Below are 24268 nucleotides of genomic sequence, written 5' to 3'. Positions count from 1 at the left end.
GGAAGTGCCACGATGCCCTAATTGTTTTTTTTTTTTTTTTTTTTTTTTGGCATTTTTAGTAGAGACGGGGTTTTGCCATGTTGGCCAGTTTGGTCTCGAACTCCTGACCTCAAGTGATCCACCTGCCTTGGCCTCTCAAAGTGCTGGGATTACAGGCCTGAGACACCACACCCAGCCAAATAGTGACATTTTAAAAGTTTAAAAATATAAAGATAAAAATCATGTAAACATATATATATATATGTAAATACACAAATCAAAAGTAGACAATAATATTAATATCAGAAAAAAATAGAATTCACAACAAAACTATTACCAGGCTGGGCGCAGTGGCTCACGACGGTAATCCCAGCACTTTCGCAGGCCAAGGCGGGTGGATCCCTTGAGCTCAGGAGTTTGAGACCAGCCTGGCCAACATGGTGAAACCCCATCTCTACTAAAGATTCAAAAAATAGCCAGGCATGGTGGCACATGCCTGTTGTCCCAGCTACTTCAGTGGCTAAGGAAGGAGAATCGCTTGAACCCAGGAGGCGGAGGCTGCAATGAGCCGAGATCGTGCCCCTGCACTCCAGCCTGGGTGATGGAATGAGACTCTGTCTTAAAAAATACATATATATTATATATATAAATTATATATATTTTATATATATTGTATTACCTATAAATTATATATACAAAATATATGTAATACATATAATATATAAAATATATATAATATATATATAAAATATGTATATAACCAGGATCAGTGGTGACCAGCCTCCAAGATGACCCTCAATGACCCTGCCTGCCTCCGAGTACCCACACTCTTGTGAAGTCTCCTCCCACACGCACTATACCGGGGTTAGTCTGTTTGAACAATAGCAGATGTGGAAGTGATGGTAAGTCATTTCTAAGATTAGACTTTGAAAGAGTATAATTTCCACGTTGAGCTCTCTTGTTCTCTCTGTCTCTTTGTGTCTTTGTCTCTCTCTCTCTCTCTGATCTATTGCTGGAAAAGAGGAGTGAGAAGGGGAAAGGAGTGAAAAGCAAGTTGCCATATTGTGAACAGTTCTATGGAGAGGACTGCACGGTAAAAAAAAAATGGAGCCTCCAGCCGGGCGCGGTGGCTCACGCATGTAATCCCAGCACTTTGGGAGGCCGAGGTGGGCGGATCATGAGGTCAGGAAATCAAGACCATCCTGGCTAACATGGTGAAATCCCGTCTCTACTGAAAATACAAAAAATTAGCTGGGCGTGGTGGCGGGCGCCTGTCATCCCAGCTACTCTGGAGGCTGAGGCAGGAGAATTGCTTGAACCCCAGAGGAGGAGGTTGCGGTGAGCCGAGATCGCACCACTGCCCTCCAGCCTGGGCAACAGAGGGAGACTCTGTCTCAAAGAAAGAAAGAAAGAAAATGTAGCCTCCAGCCAAGAGCTAGCAAGGAATCGAGCTCTGTCGGTATCCAAGTGAGTGAGCTTAACAGTGGATTCTCCAGCCCCAGCCAAGCCTAGAGACAATGGCAGCCCAGCAAGAAAAGCTTGACTGTGACTTTGTGAGAGATGTTGAACCAGCCAAGCTGCCCCTAGATTTCCTTGCTTCAGAAATTGCATGAGATACTAAATGTTTGTTGTTTTAAGCCACTAAGTGTTGGAGTAATTTGTTTCACAGCAATAGATAACAGAATCAAAGACATTCATTTTATAAAATATACAGACCGTAACAATAGGAAAACAAAAATCATACCAAAACTACAAATGAAAAACAGTGTTTACAAGAATTGTTCACACATTTAACAAAATATTAAATGTAGCTTTATATTAGTGAAAATAAAACATGCCTTTAAATGTATAATTTTCTGGAGAAATATAAATGACTAAAAATTGACTCCAGAAAATAAACTGAGCAAATTAGTAATCAGTGAATAGATTTAAGTAGAAAATCAAACACCTATTACAGATTTTTTCCATTATCTCTCCACAAAGATCTAGGTTTAGCTGCTCCAACCAATGAGTTCTTCCAACAATTGAGGTAAATACTTTGACATTTTAAAAAAGACAAAATCAGCCTTAAAATGATAAATTGATAGCATATCCTAATTGCTAAGCCTTACAAACATAAAGAGAAATCATAGTTATAAATATAGATACAATATTTATTATATAAAATTTTCAAATTGAAATCCACACAGAATATAGTCTTTTCAACAATTGATGCTGGGTCAATTCAAGACACATGCACATGTATGTTTATTGCAGCACTGTTCACAATAGCAAAGACTTGGAACCAACCCAAGTGCCCATCGGTGATAGACTGGATAAAGAAAATGTGGTACATATGCAACATGGAATACTATGCAGCCGCAACAAAGGGTGAGTTCGTGTCCTTTGCAGGGACATGGATGAAGCTGGAAACCATCATTCTTAGCAAACTAATACAGGAACAGAAAACCAAACACTGCACGTTCTCACTCATAAGTGGGAGTTGAACAATGAGAACACATGACACAAGGAGGGGAACATCACACACTGGGGCCTGCCAGGGGGAGAGGGGCTAGGGGAGGGATAGCATTAGGAGAAATACCTAATGTAGATGATGGGTTGATGGGTGCAGCAAACCACCGTGGCACTTGTATACCTATGTAACAAACCTGTATGTTCTACACATATATCCCAGAACTTAAAGTATAAAAATAATTTTTTTAAAAAGTTGACGATTTAAAAAAGAAATGACCCTTACCACCCACCACACATGAAAATCCATTCTGGGTGATTGTAGATTTAACTGTGAAAAGTGTGAAAGAGAAAATAATAAATCAATTAGAAGATAATCTAAGACTATAACGCAGATAATACCTTCAAGACTTTAGGATAGGTAAGGATTTGATAAATTGGGACCAAAAATGACTGTTCATAAGAAAAGATGGATACATTGGATGTTAAAATTAAAAACTTCTTTTCAACACAAACACCATTTAGAGACTATAAAAACAAGCCACGGAGTGAGGAAAGATATTTGCCACACACATAACTAACAAAAGACTTGCATCCAGATAAATAATTTTTAAACTTTTACAAATTAACTATAACTAGATAAATAATGCAATAGAAAAAAGAAGGAAATACTTGAGTGGACACTTCAGGAAAAGGATATCTGCATATTTTCAATCTTATTTGTAGTCAGAGAAATGCAAATTAAAACCTCAATGAGATACTACTACTATTTACCAAGGAGAATAACTAAAATAAAGAAGAGAGATAATCCTAACTGCTGACATGGATATGTAGCAATAGGATGTCTCTTATATTGCTGGTGGGAGTTAAATTGGGACAATGATTTAGGAAAACTGCTTACATTATCTACTAAAGTTGAACATGTACATACCTATGACACAGATATTGCACTCCAAAGTGTATATTCAACAGAAAGGGGATCATGGTAACCAAAAATATTTCCAAGAATGCCCAGAGCAACATGATTTATAAAAATGAAAAACTAGAAACAATATATTGTGATAAATTCATAAAGTGGAATACTATGAAGCAGTAATACTGAATGAACCACAGTTATTATATTCAATAATATAGATGAATTTCACAAACATAATATGGAGCAAAAGAAGCCAGATGCAAGATTTATACAGACGATTTCATTTATAGAAAGTTGGAAAAGAGACACAACTGAACTCCAGTGTTAGAATGAGCGTAACGGTTACATTGGGGAGGAAGAAGGGACTAGTGATGGGGAGGAGACATCAGAAGACTTCTGGATACTGGAAATATTATTTTTTAACTTGAATAGTTTTACAGCAGTGTTCATCCAAGGACAATTCATTGAGTGGTATGCATTTATGTATAGTAGAGTATTCTCTATGTATCTTAATGTTCAATAAACATTAAGATACAAAAGCTCAAACTTTCACCCTATCATGGTATTTGAGAGAAAAAGACAAATAAAATTAGAATGTCTATGAATTAGAAAATTCTGAATAGAAGTAGTAGAACAGTCTATTACACTGGACCTCAGATTTGACATGCAGTAAACTACTCAGCAGACAACTGGTGATTTTCAGTTAAGTATGAGGCACAGGTATTAATGTATCCCTATGGCTACAAAAGTCAGAGATGATTATGTGTGCTCTGTGAGATTCCATTCATTTGAACGGGTACTCAGTGGGTGGTCTCAGCAAATTCCATAACTATCAAGCATTGGAATGAGAAGTGTTTTGGTGATATGATTTACTTTGAGTTATCAATCAATTTAATCAAATTAGTCAAAGTTACTTTTGACCAGGCTTTGGAGAAATATAAACAGTGACCCTTCTGTATGGGATTGTTAGTTGATACAGGACTGAAGTTTTACCCTGATAAACAGACCTTCAGAAACTTATTCCATGAACAAAAATCTATGTGAGTGAGCACAGTTCCTGAAAATGTTCCCATCATCATCATTGGCTATGTCCCATCCTTGGGTACTGAATAAATGATGTCCTTGGAGTTCAGTAGATACAAGATTTCTGAAGAGCTAGCTGCAACTCTCTTAATGGTGTAACTCAAGGATATTAGGTTTTAGCTGGAAAACACACACACACACACACACACACACACACCATAAGGGGAAGTCCAAAGAAGAGAAAGAGGGTTGAGTGCTTTTGAACCTTTAAGGATTGATGAAGACACATTAAGCAAATGTTTAAGACTTTCTTATCCTGTTTTATGCATTCAATGGATATATGTTGAGTGCCCTCCATTTCTTGTGACAGGCACTATTCTGAGTGCTAGGAATGATAGAGCAGGAACGAAAAGAGATAAAAACCCGATTTCATGGAGCTTATATTTAATTGGAAGAGACAGAATAAAAAATGTTTAAAAACCTATCTTAGAAGTAATGAATGCTATGGAGAAAAATCAAAACAAGGATTAACAATTGTGGAGGGGGGGTTTTGATTTTAAATGGGGTGATCATTGAGAAGGTAACATTTGAGAAAGTACTTGAAGGAGGTAAGGAAGCATGTAAGCATGTATACACACACACACACATACACACAGATAGACACACCTGAAGGAAGAGCAATCCAGGCAGATGGAACAGCCAATGGAAAGGCACTAAGTGGGAAAATGTTTGGCTTCTGTGAAAAACAGCAAGGTCAGCAAGGCTGGAGGGGAGTGGGCGGTGGATACAATTTTAGAAGACAAGGACAATAGTCATTGCAGAGGGTCTCATCAGATACCACCTTGCAGGCCATTATAGGACTTGGGCTTTTATTCCTACTAATGTGGGAAGCTCTTGGAGGCTTTTGAGCAGAGGATAACTAACATGCTCTGACTTATGTATTGAAAAGACTGCTTTGACTGCTACATTGAGTACAGACTAAAGTTGGCTGAAAACAGAAGCAGGGAGACCAGTTAGGAGGCAATTACAAGGCCACGTAGGAGATGAGGTGGCCTGGGCCAGGTGTTTGCTGTGAAGATACTGAGAAGGGATCAGATTCTGGATATATTCTGAAGGTAGAGACAAAGGGTATTTAGTAGGTAGACTGTTATTTAGATAGTTTGAACAGCTAATGTGAGAATAACAGAGGAGTCAGAAATGACTCCAAGATTTTTGGCCTGAAACACTGGGAAGATGAAGTTGTCGTTTATCGAGATACGGAAAACTGCAGAAAGACCATATTTGGAGGCAAGATCAGGAGCTCAGCTGTGATCACAGTATGTCTGAGATGCCTAAAGGACACCCAGATAGACAGTTGAATAAGTTTTGAGTCAAGGGAGAATTCGGGGCTGATCCTTTAAGCATGTGTTAATCACGCATGTATCGGGTCACTTCTTTACTCTAAACCCTCCTATAATTTCCCAGATATAAACTAGGGAGCTGTCAACATTTGGATGGTTTTTAGAGCCATGACAAAAGATGGGATTACCAAGTGAATGAAAGTACCCAAAGAAAGACAGAAGAGGTACAAGAATAGGCCCCGGGTGACTCCAACATAATATCTCACCAGCCCTACCTATGGGGAAAAAATATCCCCCAGGGAATAGGCCAGGGCCATCTAGACTTGTAGGGTTCAAGATGCTCTTTAAGAGGTGTGAGGAAAGCTGGAGTTTGCCTTTGTGTCCATGTTGCTGGTGTTCCACGAAACAGTAGGGAATCTCTACTACCTCATCTGGGGGTTGAGGACTGGAGTAAAGCAAAACAAGCAGCTGTTAAATTAGGGGAAGTGACAACGCAGTGATAATCTGAAGATCCCGGGTCTTCAGATGAAAGCTCCCTCCTAAAGAGCCGGAATTGAACTTTGAGATTGGCATATATTACAACTGGCTACAGGAACATTGAACTAGGTATCTCCCAGTGGAAAGGAAAACAGAAAGACCTGTTTAACGTTGAAGCTCTGTCCCCATGTTCCTGAGAGCATACTGTGATGACTGTGACCATAGAGAAAAGAAAAAGCCAATAGCTGAAATGAATCAGGTTGTTGGGGGCCTAAGATAAGTAAGTGCAACTTGTTTACATGTAAAACATTTGTCTTGTCAATTTGGGCATTTTATCTGGAAATTATCCAAAGCAGCAATTATCTAGAGCTAGCATGCTAGACTGTTTATCCCTAGACATGGGTTGGGGATGAGGGGATAGAATGCAGGTTTTCATGGCACTTATAGAGTTTGGGGGGTCTCTTTTCTTTTTATTTAAGAAAAAGAATACAAAATTAGGCACGGGGCCATGGAAGTGACCTATGCAAGTGACGGCCCTAAAGCTATAGTTTTCCTAACTTCACAGAAAATCCACCTCTGACCCTAAACCCAGATGACAGAAACCTTGGGAGCAATAACTGATCACTTAATTTATCATGACCAAGTTTATCTTACAAGTGCCAGGAAGTATTCAGAGTTAGTCAGGCATCATAGGAAAACTCTCCTTTATGTCTATTTCTCACTCAAAGTTATTCAAATAAAAGGAAACCTATTAAAGGCACTTAGATAAAGGAAGGCATAGTAAATATTCTTGTTCCATGAAATACCATCTTCTAACCACCTTAACAGATGCAACAGTTGAACAATCTAGCTGTGCTCCGCTGATATTAGAAATACTGTGGTCTGAGCCAAAGGACCAGTGATGGCATCAGGAATTATGTCACTGGCTATATCCTATATATATGTTTACCAGATAAAATACATGATATCCAGCTAAATATAAATTTCAAATATACAATAAATAATTTTTAGCAAAACTGTACCCCTACATACTTATGCATAGGACATACTTATACCAGAAAAGTACTCATTTTTCTGAAATTCACATTTAACTTGGCATCCCATATTTTTATTTGCTAAGTTTAGTAATGCTACCTACACTGATTTCTGCTTTGGGATACATAATGAGTGATAATTTGGAGAGCCTACTAAACAGAAAATCAAAGGGACAGAGGATAAATATTGTATTAGTAGGTCACATGGTTGCTTCCAACATTGGCCCTGACAGTTATCATTACTCATACAATAATACTCAACAGTCATATCAGAATCTGCAAAAGGGGGCTGAGGGTTGTGCAGAATTTGTGCATATTTAATTGACACAAATTAAATATTAAATATTAATTTAATTAGTAAAAACTATTCACTTTTAACTAATGAAAAGGATGGAAACGCTGCTTTTGTAAATAGGCAGCATTATTGGGAACACAATATTCTACTGCGTTCCCCATCCATAAGTCAAACCATCTGTAAGTCCAGGACTAAGTGTTATCTGTAATTGCTTAAAGTGCAACATTGGTCAAATATGCATAAAGCAGCTAATTGTGAAATATGAGTAATGGGTCTATTTGTTCAATGGGTAAAACTCACTTTTCCTCCTTTAACATAGAAAATAGGATTAAATGTAAAACGTATGTCCCAGCTCATAGAGAAACTTACCAGAAACATGTCCAAGTACTTTGTTTACCATCCAACCCTTTTAGTTATATATCTATGAATATTAATATTGTAGTACTTCATACTTTTTAAGTATTTATAGATATATGTATCGCTTCTCGGCCTTTTGGCTAAGATCAAGTGTAGTATTTATAGATATACGTATGTTCTTTTATTCCCTCCTCAAAAAATAATATTTTATTTATCATCCCCATTAAAAATTATGTATTCATTTGACAGATATTTAATGGGTATCGATTATGCGCTTGGAAAACAATAGTGAACACGACAGGAAAAGCTGGTCATTACAGAACTAACCTTCTAGTAAGAAATACATAATATTTTAAAATAATAATAATAAAATTTCAGTTGGCAATATTGCCATGAAGATATAAAACAGAGCAAGAGAGACAGTGGCTGCTATTTTAGCTAGGATGGTGAAAACCCATTTGAAGTGGTAACACTTGAGTTAGACATGGAGCTTATATGATAATGATAAACCAGCCAGTGGAAATGGGAATCGCTCGAGAAATGGAGCCACTCCTTGGAGAAGAAATGAGCTTAGCAAATGAGCTGCTCATAGAACAGTAAGAACTAGATGACTGTAGCAGAATGAGAAGGGTGTGGAAAGAGCTAAGGTTCAGATGAGGCAGAAGAGGTAGACACGGCAAGGTCACATGGAGCCTTGAAGGACATACTGAAGAGTTTGGGTTTTTTTATTTCCTTGTTTTTGTTTTTTACTAACCAGGGTTAGTCAAACAGACTAACCCTGGCATAGTGTGTGAGGGAGGGAACTTCACAAGAGTGTGGGTACTCGGAGGCAGGCAGGATCATTGAGGGTCATCTTGGAAGCTGGTCACCACTAATCCCAGATATATCTATATCTATAGATAGATAGATAGATAGATAGATAGATAGATAGATAGATAGATAGATAGATTTAGACAGAGTATCAGTCCATCACCCAGGCTGGAGTGCAGTGTCATGATCTCGGCTCACTGCAACCTCTGCCTCCTGGGTTCAAGCAATTCTCCTGCCTCAGCCTCCCGAGTACCTGGGATTACAGGCACATGCCACCTTGCCTGACTAATTTTTGTATTTTTAGTAGAGATGAGGTTTCACCATGTTGGCCAGCCTGGTCTCAAACTCCTGACCTCAAGTGATCTGTCTACCTTGGCCTCTCAAAGTGCTGGGATTACAGGCATGAGCCACCACGCCCAGCCAAGAGTTTGTATAGTCCAGTGCAATGGGAGGGACCTGAAGGGGTTAGAGCAAGATAGTATTGTGATCCAATGCATCCTGAAAGGATCAATATGGCTATTCAACCAAGAAAAATTGAACAGGGATCAAGGGGAGGAAGACAAAAGTAGAAGTAGACTGGAGGCCAATTGTCTAGGCAATAGATGTTGGGGCCTTGGATGTCACTGTGAAAGGGAGAGAAGTAGTCACGTCTATTTGAAAGTAGGATCAATTGGACGTGCTGCTAAATTGGCAGTAAGAGGCAAGGGGAAAGATACATAAAGGATAACCATAGAATTTTTACCGGGAAGCTTGGTTGCTATTAACTGAGATGGGAACTGATGTTCATTAAAATTAAAACACATTCCCACAATCACACTTCAAGTACCAGAGCGAAGATTCGAATTCAGTTCTTCCTAATGCTCCAATATTTTGGGGTTGGTGAGCTGATTAATGTCTACTAGTGTGTTTACTTATTTAAAAGTCCCCCTTTTAAGCTATAAGCTCCTCAGTGACAGAGACTTGGTGATATCTGATATCTAGTCATAGGAACCAGAGGCACATGAATAATGCTTTTTTGAGAACATTTGTAACAAGATATGACAAGTCTATCAGGCCCCATGTTTCCCATCACCCTTGGCTGATTCACCAATTTTTTTCTTTAAGGCAGCTATAGATGCTTTCTATAGTGTTGGTTTTGAATTCTGCTATGGAAGTACAAATGTCATTTCAGAGGCCTGCAAACTTTCCCCTTCTAAGGAAGTGTATGGGTGCAATTACGAACATATGTTAACGGAAATAAAACACATGCTAATTATTTCCCTACACGCAAAACCGTCTTGATGGAACCATCAACAGCCTTTATTTATTTGAGGAAATCTGACGAAAGAATATCTCATCAGCTATCTCATAACATTCTGTATTTGATTACCAGTTGAAATACTCCAAACTCCACACTAGTTTTTTTCTAATTTTTTTAACCCTATTGGTTTTAATACCATGCAATTCTCAACCTCTGCATGACTTTTTCCTCCTTGTAAACAATTAGGAGCCATCTGGTTCCATGGATTTCCCTATCCTCCTGAGAATTTAAACTTAACACACCAAAAGGTTTGATTCGCCCAAGCACTACTATTACATTATTCAACTGGTTTTCTAGTCTTGGATCTTAAACAATATCTTCCTTAGAAAATCAGAAGAAATTTTCTCTTCATACTTCATATAATCCTCTTGCTCTATGTATAATACTAAGCTTTGAGGACCTCCTCAAAGCTATCTTGAAATGATTTACCAAAATATTTGCCAACTTGCCTCTTTCTACGGCAACATATAACTCAAACTGTATCACTTTGTCAATCTCAGTTTTTCTAAGTACCTGTCAAAAAAATTCAAAGGAGTTGGAGTTAGACAGAAAAGGAAACAGATTCCCCTTGGCACCTGTTTGTGCAATGTTGAGCTATGTCTGGGTACCCACTTCAATCTGAAACATTTGCATTCCTGATAAATAGGGGGAATTTTTTCTGAGAAGGCTAATGAAAACAGAGATCTTTCTCACTCAAGATACTAATCAACTTAAAACACCCTGGCTCAAATCCCTTTCTGATAAACACCAAGATCTTATTATGTAATAAAGTTTATTGATATAGTATTAAATGGCCCATTGAGATGTAGCCTAAGGAAAATTTCTTGGAGATTTTTATTATGGCATATCTGGTAAGAAAGTTGTTTTAAACTTGTCAGGCAAGACATTATCTAAAAGGCTCTTTATTCAGCCTGAGGCAGTGGCTCACGCCTGTAATTCTAGCACTTTGGGAGGCCAAGGCAGGTGGATCACCTGAGGTCAGGAGTTCAAGACCAGCCTGGCCAACAAGTGAAACCCTGTCTCTAATAAAAATACAAAAAATTAGCTGGATGTGGTGGGATGTGCCTGTAGTCTGTCCCAACTGCTAGGGAGGCTGAGGCAGAAGAATCGCTTGAACCCGGGAGGTGGAGGCTGCAGTGAGCTGAGATCACACCACTGCACTCCAGCCTGGATGACAGTGAGACATCATCTCAAATAAATAAATAAATAAATAAAAATAAAATGCTCTTTATTCAATAAACACACTTATACACACATAGAAGTGGGAGAGTGGGGGAGAGAGAAGAAAACTTCCAAAGTTACCTAGGTTTTTGTTGGACAAGATTAGATACTATAATGCTCCTCGTTCTTATGATTTTTACTCCCCAAAATGAGGGGATAACAACTGAATTTTTCTCGTACACGCTAAAGCCACAGTCTCAGAAAAACATATCCCACAATTTAAAGGAAGAGTGGTGATGATGGTTACCGAGGAGGAATTATCTTTCATACAATGCATTAAGATATTCCAAGTGATTTATGGATGTATTTGAGAATTAACGGATTGAAGCTCCTGAAAACTGCTAAGAGAAACTGAAAATGGAAACATTAGTTGTTCACATTAAATCTAAACATGTTTAGAGCAAGTTTAGGGACTGTCACTTCTCAATGTGATAGAATAACTGGTACCAAATCTGTCTCTCTGCTGTAAACAGCTAGGAAATTGGACAAAATACATGAGACAGCTGTTTTCAGATGTTAGAAAACAGACACAGCACAGAAGTGTGAGTCTTCAGAACAGGAAAAGAAATGAGGTAAGCCCTATAACCAACATGGCTTTCTGGATGTAGGCACTTCCAAGACTGCAGTAAGAGAGGAGGAACCATGACAAGGCAGATCCAACTTACTGAATTTAATAGACAGAGATCAGAGTTAAAGGAGCTAAAAGAGCTGAAATGTGAGGCACAGAGAGAAAGAACTCCAGAAATCTATACAGGCAGCTATCCTGAGTCCTTCATTGAATATTAGGCTACATATGCATGAAATGAAACTCTATGAGGCCAGGCAAAAGCAGCTACTGGGATTTGTGAGCTGGGGGTTGAGTTGCAGCCAGCCAGAATGGAGGCATTGCTGACCACCCTGAATATTTCCTCGAGCCTCCTGAAGAGGCGTGCTTCAAAAGGATAATTAAATTAGCCCTAAAGAAAAACTTACTCTAGACGCATACTCCCAAACTTAAAAATACGCTTAAAAAGGATCAGGTTGAATGGTAAGTAACTTAACTCCCTGGCAAAACAAAATTCGGCTTTCCAGAGGAAGACTACAAAATCTAGACTTTTTTTTTTTTTTTTTTTTTTTTTTTTTTTTTTTTTTTTTGAGACGGACTCTTGTTCTGCTGCCCAGGCTGGAGTGCAGTGGCACGATCTCAGCTCACTGCAACCTCCGCCTCCCAGGTTCACGCCATTCTCCTGCCTCAGCCTCCCAAGTAGCTGGGACTACAGGCACCCACCACCACGCCTGGCTAATTTCTTTCTTTCTTTTTTTTTTTCCTACATCAGTTTTATTTAAAACACAAACAAGTATTTCTCTTTCTGTAAGGGCAAATGGTTCAAATAATGCGGAACATGAAACATTGACTAATACAAGTTTATTTTTTTAAAAAAGCAAAAGAATAAAGAATATATACAAAAGGGACCTGGAATCTGTAAGCTGATTCCAAAAGCGAAATAAGTAGAACATCCGTGGTGAAACCTGAACATTCTACCCCTGCTTTGGAGAAGGGCTATCATACAACATTCAGTCAGCTGAAGATGGATTGGTAGAGGTGTGTCGATACATAAATTTCAAGTCATTTTTGCTTGTGCAGAATCATCCCAATCTTAACAAGACTGAATGGGCAGTCCTGTGGCTTTCTTCCTTTTCCATATTCCCAACAAGGCTACGTGAAGTTCAACTCTTGATGAGCCGCTTACAACAGCAGTTCCTCAGGAGCCAACATGACAGGTGGGTCAGATTTCCCTATGAGAAACAGAACTGGCCACCTACAGCAAAATATCAAAATGGGTAAGTCCTTCCTTCCTCTTCCTTCTGATTATATACAACATATCTCCTTTCAAGACTATTATTTCCATCATGCTTATTCCTTCACAAATCTAAACCTTGAGGTGATATGAAGGAAACCGACATCAAGAAAAGAAAACTCAATTCAGAAATGAAGAAAACTGGCAGGTATACAATACACCCCCAGAGCATCTCAATATCCCTGGCACAGTACAATTCAGTGTACTGCTACAGCCCATAGATAAATATTGGCAGCTTGAATAAGCTCATTTTTTCCCTCAGGTGGTTAAAGGCCACCACATAAATACTGGGCAACAGGGGTTTGTTGGGAGAATTAGAAATAAAAAATTAACCAAATTTTGTCCCTGTGTTAATTCAGTGCCAGCAAGGAGGCAAGTACTGAAGAAGAAAAGGGACAATTTTCATACTAAAAAAGAATTCCTCTAATCATGTCACCATCTCATATAATGAATCCAGGGAATCCCAGAAATAGAAAATTAGTTTCAGGGGACCCCTGAGGCACTTTAAAGCCTTTTAAAAAATGACAGTAATAATAAATTAGATATTGCTCTTCAGAGGCCAACAGAGCAGCAGAAGCATCAAGATTAGGTCCAAAGAGTTATGCCCACATTACAGGCTTCCTGAGCTGCTCAGCCCTCTTTAAAGCTTACTTGAATCTCTAAATACCTTTAAAAAGACATACAATTTAACACAGACTGAGTGGGTATTTTTGTTTAGTGGTAGCATAAAATTTGGTCCTTAATGGTAGCAGCTGTCTTCATCTATTTCAAACTCAGGTAATATTAAGTACATCAAGACAATACGTAAAGAATACAACAAAGGAGAAAAAAGCCAAAACTGACAAACACCTCAAGGAGTCACTAAGTTTGCTTGCACCCTTTCACTTGATCTCCCTCTCAGTCTCTTTTTTGTGGAGAGAAGGGTATGACAGAACTTTTTTCTCAAAAGATGATAAACAATGGCATCAAATGGACAAAATGGTTATAAAGTAACTTTAAAAATCTGACCCCAAGGAATCCAGGACACATACAGATAATTCAGAGGTATACTTCTGATTTGGGGCAAATTCTAGACTAAAGAAATGATCATCTCAGGTAAATGTTACAATAGATGAAACTAAGTCCAGTTTTTTGGCGATTTTTTTTTAAAGTGTCCTCACTACCACCTTCAGCTATCAATCATTTCTCATAGCTCAAGCGGAAGGTCATCTTCATCTTTCCCAGGATCCAGGTCAACCTCAGCTTCCAATTTGCCTCCTGAAATCTCCCACGTTAGTTTCTCAAAATCATCCTCCACAGAGAGTGGGGGCTTTCCTGTTGAGGCAGAGCTGAGTTGGCGAGTTTTCATGCTCATTTGGGATGAGGAAGGGCCAGACACCTCCGGGGGTGAGGAATCTGAAGAGGACTGGGTTGGAGGCAGCACAAGACTGTCTCTAACCAAACACCGCATATTCTCACTCATAGGTGGGAATTGAACAATGAGATCACATGGACACAGGAAGGGGAATATCACACTCTGGGGACTGTGGTGGGGTGGGGGGAGGGGGGAGGGATAGCATTGGGAGATATATCTAATGCTAGATGACGAGTTAGTGGGTGCGGCGCACCAGCATGGCACATGTAAACATATGTAACTAACCTGCACAATGTGCACATGTACCCTAAAACTTACAGTATATTAAAAAAAAAAAGAAAGAAAAAATAAAAAATAAAAATAAATAAAGAAAAAGACTGTCTCTAGGATTTTCTGCTTCAGGCACAGTGACTGATTTGTCCTCAGAGACAAGCAGGACAACAGCCTCCACAGCTGCCTTTTTGGCTGGGGGTTCCTGTAGGACGCTGCTGGAGCTCAGTGGCTTCACAGCGGCAGTGACAGCAGGGTGCATCTCCACTGCCTTACGTTTTGGGGCCAATTTGGGGGATGACACAACTTTAACTACAGATTGCTTCACATTCACTTTGGGTTTAGCTTCACCCGTTTTTTCCAAGGTCTGTGTTGCCCATTTCACATTCAATAATGAGTTTCCAATCCCTGAGGTTTCTACCTCCACCTTCTGGGATGACTTTGTGGGAAGCTGCTTGGTCAGGTGCCATGTGATTCCTGGCACAGCAGTGAGCACTGGTTTCTCTGCCACTTGGGTATTGCAAGAGGCTACATCTCCCTGAAGAGGTGTCAAGACTGATTCTTCCCTCTCCTGCTGTTTCTGCATGCGCATCTCTCTCATGATCTCACATCTCTTGACTTGAGTTTTAGTGACGTCAAATCTTGTGGCCTCAACTGAAGCCTCTGTAGCTTCTATTCTAATACTGCTCTGAAAATCAACTTCATTTCCTCGCTGAAGTTTCTTCTCTTCTTTCCTCCATGTTCTGTTGGTGATTCGCAGCAGCAACCTTGCCCCTGGAGTGGCCTCATGTTGAGACGGGGAGCTGGTGCTGCTCTCAGAGCTCTGCTGCACCCTCGGTGCCTTCTCCAGTTTAATTTCTTCTGGCGTCTTCATGTGCACCTCCTGCATGGACTTTGTTTTACCTGCAGGCTCCTCTGATTGTCCTTTGCTGGCAACAATGGGTGGCCAAACTACTGTTTTTTTAATTTCACTATCAGTCTTTAGCTTCATGCAAGTTGTATCCTTTTTGCTTTTTTGTCTCTCTGCTTCCTGCTGCCTATGTTCTTCTTCAGCCAGGACCTCAGAGAAGGTTTTGATACGGATAGTGGAGGAGCTTCTTGCTCCTGAAGTAGAATCATCAGTTTTTGAAGGTCCTTCTGTCTTGAGTTTAGTTTGCGATTCCCCATGTTTCTGACTGGCTCTTTCAAGAAGCATTTCTTCTAATGTCTCCACATGGATCTCACCAACTTTATTAACTTTATCTGTTGCGTCCTCATTATTTGGATCAGCTGACATGCCTAATCGCTCCTTAAGAGACTTGGAAACTTGAGCTTTCTTTGGTGTTTTGTCAGTGTTAGTTTCTGGAGCTTCAACTTTCTTCCCTAGCCTCTGTGCCAGGCTACGCTTTAATGGAGGATCACTGTCAACGCCTGCCGAAAATTTTCGTTTCCCCAGTCTCTCAGTAAGACCCAGTCTAACCAAGGGTTCTTCTCCTTGTTTGGTGGAGAGAGTTACTGTCCTCACCACAGTCCTGACATTTTCTTTTTCAGGACCTGGAGCAGGCTCAGGGTGGAGTAAAAGACTGGAAACTCCTGAAGAACCTTCACCTTGCTTCTTAGATTTTTCCTTCATTTTCTTTGACTTAATTTCCTCAAGAGTTTTTATTCCAAAATGCAGACATTCACCTTGCTTTATATTGACTGCAGGTTTCCGGACAGAAGTCACTCGTAATTCATTGTGAACTTCAGGAGTTGGTTGCAGGGTAGGTGTTTTGGTTTCATCACCTTCCTCAGAAAACTGATCATCATCATCTTCATCATCATCTGCAGCATTAATTACAACTGGTGGATGGTTGGGGCTAGGAACATTTTCGGAACTTTCTACTTTCATAACGCTCCGCAGCTGAGGGGAAGGATTGGACTGGACAGACAATTTGTTCTGCTGAACTGAAAGTTGGCTAGCCTTCACTTCCTCTTCTGGTGACTCAGGCACAGTGGGCAACACAGTTTTACTCGGAGGTAGGAAAAGGCCATCAACATATCGTCCTCTATTGTGACGGAAAGCGCAGTTTAATTTTTGACATCCTTTTGGCTGATTTTCCCAATAACAAGGAATTTCACTGCGTTTTTTATCAATCTCCATGTGCCGAAACCTGCACACCTGTCGAAAACAGCGCCCTTCTTGCCATAATGTGCAAACAGTTTCATTTCCTAGTGCAGCTTCACAGTGACGGAATGGGCAGCTGTCACCTTTGGTACATGTAGAATAGAAAAAAAAATAGCAGTCTTCTCCTTGATTAGGCATGCTGGGTAGATTCTTAGATCAGAAGCGGCTTCTTGAAACAAGCCACTGCTTCCTCAAAGCAAGGACCAGGCTCCAAGTCCTCGTGAAATGGGTTTAATCTTACAAATGACAACTTGATCACAGAAATTGTCTTTAAACTGTAATCATTAGCTGGTTGCTCTCAACAGGAACGTCTGTGTCTTCACTGAGTTCCAATCTATTACGCCTGTAGGTCGAACCAACACTCAATCCATGAATTAATAATAATGAGGCAGAAAAAATTTTCCTCCTCACATTGCCAAGAAAACCTCTCAGCCACAATTCAAACACAGCATGTGTTTTTAAAACATCTCCCAACTACTGGGAGATTAAGTCCATTCCAATAACCTTTGTCAGACTGGAGACAGCTAGGGTTAGTTATCTCCTCAAAAACAAAACAAAACAAAAAACAAAAAACAAAAACAAAAAAAAGAGTTCATTTAAAGATGAACTTGAGAGTCAAAGGATCATGAAAAAAAAATCCATCTTCCATAGCTGAACAATATAATCTGAAAAACAAAAAAACATTAGTTTTTCAGTAAGATCCAATTTCTGGTCTTCAAGATTTCTTCACACTTAATACTAGTCAATTTTCCAGGAATTTTTTGGGCAGGGAATATCCCCAAATCCTAAAAAGCATCGCTATCTCTAGTTCCACAGCCTCCTTCTCAAGGTCCAGAACCAAGGCCTGGAAGATGTCAACAATATAGGCCTTCCCCACAGGAATCCGCACCGATTATGGGAGTTTAGGGGTGTTCTTCATTACGGTTTCACCAATCCTACAAGGAGTACGGAAGTGTCCCTGTTGCTCTTGACTCCCACGCTGAGGGCCAGGGGTGGGAGTGTAATGAGGGTGGGGAATGGGTGTACGATACCGGAATAAGATCGGTGGCTTTCTGTATGTGGAGTTTGAGACAAGCTCCAAAGTAGTGGGACCCGAACCGATGACACTATCCCCGACTCCCGCTTGCTGCCACGTCTTTCTTCTCGCTTGGCCGCTGCCGTCCGTCGTCCTCCCAGCAGCAGCAGCACTAGTAGAAAACCAAGACTGCCAGCGTCAAAGATGGCGCCCGGCTACAGGCTGCGCTCTAAGGCCCGGCCGGTAAAAGTGCCAGCACGACGCAGGGCGCGAGGGTTCTGGAAGATGTAGTTCCTCTATGACGCGATGCCTAAGATCTAATTTCTTACATCTTTGGTAGAGACGGGGTTTCACCGTGTTAGCCAGGATGGTCTCGATCTCCTGACCTCGTGATCTGCCCGCCTCGGCCTCCCAAAGTGCTCGGATTACAGGCATGAGTTACCACGCCCAGCCCCAAATCTAGACTTTCAATAAAGTATTTACAATGTCTAACATCCTAACAAAAATTATTTAAAATGCAAAGGATCAGGAAAGACTAGAACCACCAAACTAAGTTGGTAGCAGAGGGGAAGCCACTAAATAAGCCGAATACTCGAAAGACAGGCATTGTACTCATCAGTCATTCCTGAGGGTGGGTCCATGGTAAAGCTGAAAATCAAAGAATTGGTTGAAAGCTTTATGAGCACACAGTTAAACTCCTGAATTCTTTCTTTTATCTGTGTGAACAGCCTGTTCCATTCTTTTTTTTTTTTTTTTTTTGAGACAGAGTCTCACTCTGTCGCCCAGGCTGGAGTACAGTGGCGCGATCTCGGCTCACTGCAAGCTCCGCCTCCCAGGTTCACGCCATTCTCCTGCCTCAGCCTCCCGAGTAGCTGGGACTACAGGGGCCCGCCACCACGCCCGGCTAAGTTTTTTTGTGTTTTTGGTAGAGTCGGGGTTTCACCGTCTTGGCCAGGATGGTCTCGATCTCCTGACCTCGTGATTCGCCCGCCTCGGCCTCCCAAAGTGCTGGGATTACAGGCGTGAGCCACCGCGCCCGGCCGCCTGTTCCATTCTTGAGCAATACACAGAGCCCAGGGATGTGGTGCAATACTACAGAGGAGAAATTAAGTAAAAATCTACTCCCAAAACAAAGGTAACAAGGTATTTTTCCCTATTCTGCTCTAAAAATGTGGGTGGTCAGGCCACTTCCCCTGACTGTCACTGAGTGGATGTAGGTAAAAGAATACAGACTCTGAGAGAATTAGAGAGTTCTTAAACAAATCAGCCAGGTCTCTTTGATCACAGTGCAATAAAGTCACTAGAAAACCACTCACAATGAATACATGGAATTTCAAACCATATTTTTTGGTGATTTATTTTTCAATATAAGTGGAGAGCCAAGCATAAGCATGTAAGTTAAGAAATTCTCTAACTTCACAGCCAGAGACCAAAGTCATTTGGAAGGTGGGGAGAAAATTCAGAGGAAATACAAAGAAGAGATGCATGTTAAACTTTTGAAAAAAACTCCAAAACTTAAGACTACTGCCCTCAAAGTAATAAGAAAAAGGTAGAAAAAAATAGTTTTCAGATCTACAATATGTGAACATTTTTAGTTCTAAGAGGTCTAACCTAAAAATAATATACTTCGCTTAAAATAGGAAGTCAAGTAAGGAAAAGATGAGGAATTTAGGAAACTGAGGATCCAAACCAGAAGACAGGTGGTAAAGCTTCCCAGGATGAAGGTGAAGAGTCATCCCAGAAAACACTATGAAGTGAGCCTGTGGATCTACCCATTCAGAAGAGGCATTTCTAAGGACAAAAAGACTGAGGCTGAGAGAATATCCAATGTATTTTGCCTACTGAGGGACATGGGGAAGTAATGATGACTGGGTGCTTAGAATAAGTAAACAAAACTAAAAATATAGTGATTAAAAACTGCCAGGAAAACAAACATGTTCTGTAAAAGTAAATGCATACGACCTCTTTCAGCTACAAATGATATCACTAAACACATAATTATATAAAATGAATGTTAATTTATTACAAAATTAACCTAATTTTATATTGGGAGAATGATATAATGGCTTGGTGTGTTTATCTGTGTGTCTGTGTGTGTGTGTGCGTGTGTGTGTGTGTTTTGGGGTAAGGAGCAGTGTAAGAAATGTAAATACTTCTCTTCCATAGGATGACATCAATGAATAATGTTTAAATGTGCTTTTTTATTAAGTAATAAATGTAAAATATTTTTGGAAATATTGAGATAAATGAAAACACAAAAATAGTTAAACATCTTAAAGTAGTTATATATAGGTGGCAGGATGAGTTAGAAATGGAAACGCACTGTAATATTTGACCCTCAGAAGACACTATAGTTATTCTATAAGAAATAATTGCATTATTATAGGAATATTTACATAGTATTTGATGAAAATATAAATTAAAATAAACCAGAATATTAAAACTTGGAAATAAATTTAAAACCAAAACGCCTGGCATTTCAGAAATTTTGGACTACTTCCAATGCATCAGAAGCGACACTTTCCTAAGAACATCCCAATGAGCTTTCAAACAATGGCCATTAGAAAGCAATAGATTGCCAAGTTGTTTTTTGGGGGGGTCACGGGAAGGGTGTGGTGCAAAGGAAAAGGAAGTGTTGATATCTTATTTTCTTTTGTGCTAATTATAAAATTAGTGTTAAAAATATGTTATTTATTGTAGAAAAATTACCAAAAATAGGTTGTTATTAGGAAAACAAAAAGGTAAATGACCAGTAACTTTGCAAAAAAAGTGCAATTCATGAATTAAACACATAAAAATCATAGCAAAATAGGACAGATTTTCTAATCAGACTGGTAAATACTAAAACATTTTATGATATGCAGAACTCTCCAGTGTTTGGGAAGCCCAGCATTCTGAACATCAACCTTTATAGAGAGGGCTTTGATAAGAACTATTAAAATTAAACACTTGATTTCCTTTTGATTAGGGCCAATTTTGCAAGGGATTTATCCTATGGATCCTCTTTATAGAATCCACTGATGTATTTGTACAAGGACTTCCATTTCTGTATAAATATTAACACAACAAATTAAAACACATAGTAACTACAGTGCCTTCTGAGGGTGAAATATTATGGTACATTCATATAATAGAATATTTGCAACCTTTGAAAACAAAATATGCTAATTTGGATTGGTATCTCAGACATATCATTAAATGGAAAGATAAAATTTCAGAGCATTATATATTACTAAGATATAATCATTTTTGAGAATTTAAATATATATATATAAATATGTATGTGTAGGTAGGTTTGTATTGTAGGTAGGTTGATATAGAAATGGCAATGCTAAACAATAAGGGAATGTGCCTAAGTTGTGTCAAAAATAAAATTTGAAAAATTCAAAAATTGGGAACAAGTAGGTTGTTGCTCTAACCACAACTCGTCAAATTTTAAAAAGACGAGTACACAAGAAAAAGTATTCTCTTGAGGACATTAAAGCTCAATAAAACAAACATCAAGTGGTCAATATAAAAATACATGAAATATAATGAAATATAAAAATAGGTCAATTACCATTTCAAATTTGCTATGGCCAAATGCAGATTCCTAGTTTCTACCCCAAATTTTCTCCTATTAAATCTTCCTCTTAATAAAAGGTGTCACTATCTCCACACAGCTCATATTAGAGACTTAAGCAAGATCCTAATAGTTAACTGGCAAACTCTCTTTCAATTAGTACAGTTTTTGTTTGTTATAGTATCTGAGCTAGTACTTCCATATTACTCTTAATTTTCAAAAATATTCTCAATGCCGTAAGCTTCCCATATATAATTTAGAGTCTACCTCTTGATGCCTTTATTGAGATTTAATAAGCTAGAGATTAGCTCAGGAAGAATTATAAAGATATGCCTTCGTATTCTTGTACAGGATATCCTGTTCATTTAGGAAGGAACTTTCTTTTTTTTTTTTTTTTTTTTTTTTTTGAGACGGAGTCTCGCTCTGTCGCCCAGGCTGGAGTGCAGTGGTGCAATCTCGGCTTACTGCAAGCTCCGCCTCCCGGGTTCACGCCATTCTCCTGCCTCAGCCTCCCGAGTAGCTGGGACTACAGGCGCCCGCCACTGCGCCCGGCTAATTTTTTGTATTTTTAGTAGAGATGGGGTTTCACTGTGGTCTCGATCTCCTGACCTCGTGATCCGCCCACCTCGGCCTCCCAAAGTGCTGGGATTACAGGCGTGAGCCACCGCGCCCGGCCTAGGAAGGAACTTTCTAAAATTTTCTTTTCATTTTCATGGAATAACAAACAGCATTATGACTAAAGCTTGCATAGTAGAGGCACAGAACTATGTAATAATCTTGGCATTATACATAGGGCCCCATGTAATCTACCACCCCAATCAGAACACTGTTAAAAGTGAAAGAGCACTATTAACAATTTACAAAGATATGGTTAAACAAGGCCTAGCACAGGCCAACAATTTTTTGCCATGTGGCAGTTGTTTTGAATTTACCTAGGTTTTTTTTTTTCTTTTTCTGTATGTAGAGGGAGAAGAGGAAAGGTATTGAAGGGAAGTAACTGTGTTCTATGATTTTATTTCAGGTAACTTTGTTGGAAGGGTGTTTGATATAGTAGGTAACAGTTACTTGCCCAGTAAAAAATGCATTCAATACTCTTCTGTGAAATAGATGTGCAACTGAGAATTTTGCAGATGAGGAAAACAGGCACAAATATATTTATTTAATACATGTTTGAAAAGAATTAAAACCAAAGTTTTCTCTCCAAGACCAGTGATTTGAACACATCAAAGCATCCACTACACTTCCTACCATTAATAATCTCAGTGATCCTTGACAAATTGCATTAAATGGCTAAGTTCTTTACAACTACAAGAAGAAAGGCTTGAACTAATTCACCTTTAACATTTTTGCTGGCTCCAAACACTTACCGTCATATACAGTTATAAGTGTAATGACTTAGGTTCAGTAGGTTTATTTTTATTAATAATAACAAGCAAAGTGATTTGACATTGCTTTTCTCAGCCCATTGACATATTTATATGCTAATGTTAAGTGCCCTTTGAATGCTTGGTAAAGAATTCTTGAAAATCATAATACTTTAATTTTTTTTCATCTTTTGCTTTCTTTTTCAATTATGTATGTATATAAAATATTCAAAGAAATGCATATGGATATATTATATAATGTATAATTATATTAAAATGATCTAAGAATTTATATTAATAACTTATAACTATGCCTAGATATAGAGGAACCCAAGAAAAGTTGTTCAATGTATAATGATCAAATAAATTAGGCCTTGAACGGATGTGTGTGTGTTTCTGTGCACATCTGTATTTGAAAGGAAGAAAAAAGTGAAAAATCTTTGTCTCTCTAACTCCAGAAAAATATCCCCACTTTTGTTGATAGCCAACATAGTTCTCAGCATTAAACCTAAAACATATTTAAAATACATTTACATAAATTGCAGACTATTTCACAATTGTCTTCACTTAGAAGAAAACTATGTAAAAAACTGCTAGAAAAATATATTGGATAAATTGAAATTACTATGGGAAAATCTCGTCGAAATTTGCAAATTCATTAAAAATGTATCTAAAAAACTAAAATAATGAATGCATGAATTATGTTCATGTATTCAAGAGTACAGATATTTTAAAATTCAAAATATTATAGATTTAAAGAATAATATAAGAATACCTGGCATTGCCTTACAGCTACATCTTAAATAATTGCATTGAGTGACAAACTGAGTTTGAATAATCTTATATATATGTATATATATATAGTTGTTACAAAAGTAATTGTGATTTTTTTTCCATTACTTTCAATGACAAAAAACTGCAAATACTTTTGCACCAACCTAATAATATATGAATACACACACACACACACACATTAGCATAGGCAGAGTTCATGATGTTATCCCAGCTAACATAGCAATTAAGTGGCAGAATATGCTTTTAAGACTAGATATACTCAGCACCAAAGTTATTTTCACTCATAATTCTGCACAGTAATCAAAAGTAATTTTGCCAAGAATGGACACTTTATGAAAATATTTTTTAAATGCATCCCACAACTATCTTCATTAAATATTTATTTCTGTGTTTTTAAATAAATGTGTGATTTGAATACTTAAATATATCAAAATAAAGTATATGACTAATTGGGTTTTTCATTTTTCTGTGTTTCAGATGCAGCTGTTATCTTAGTTACATTGGCAGACTGTGTGTTGTCAATGTTGACTATTGCTTAGGGAACCAGAGTATATCAGTGCATGGCCTCTGCCTGGCCCTTTCGCACAATTGTAACTGTAGCGGTCTGCAAAGATATGAAAGGAACATCTGTGAGATAGATATTGAAGACTGCAAATCTGCGTCCTGCAAAAATGGAACAACTAGTATACATTTAAGGGGATATTTCTTCTGCAAGTGTGTC

At 38.7% G+C, this 24268-nt stretch overlaps 1 protein-coding gene and 1 pseudogene across 1 annotated transcript; one reads left to right on the top strand and one right to left on the bottom strand.

The window, feature by feature from the left end:
* The first annotated feature begins 7992 nt into the window (after positions 1 to 7992).
* LOC129534587 (uncharacterized) lies at positions 7993 to 8095 on the top strand (annotated as a pseudogene).
* Positions 8096 to 12593: 4498 nt separating this feature from the next.
* Positions 12594 to 18076, bottom strand: ZC3H11C (zinc finger CCCH-type containing 11C). Its single transcript, XM_055391318.2, has 2 exons — positions 17542 to 18076; positions 12594 to 17154 (listed from the first exon to the last, which is right to left on the bottom strand). The coding sequence occupies exon 2, from the start codon at positions 16947 to 16949 to the stop codon at positions 14703 to 14705; it is 2247 nt and encodes a 748-aa protein (XP_055247293.1). The 5' UTR covers positions 16950 to 17154; positions 17542 to 18076; the 3' UTR covers positions 12594 to 14702.
* Positions 18077 to 24268: the final 6192 nt, after the last annotated feature.

Source organism: Gorilla gorilla, chromosome 5 (genome assembly GCF_029281585.2).
Source record: "Gorilla gorilla gorilla isolate KB3781 chromosome 5, NHGRI_mGorGor1-v2.1_pri, whole genome shotgun sequence".
Taxonomy (NCBI): domain Eukaryota; kingdom Metazoa; phylum Chordata; class Mammalia; order Primates; family Hominidae; genus Gorilla; species Gorilla gorilla.
Note: the sequence above shows the minus strand (reverse complement) of the source record. Positions and strands in the feature narration are given on the sequence as shown.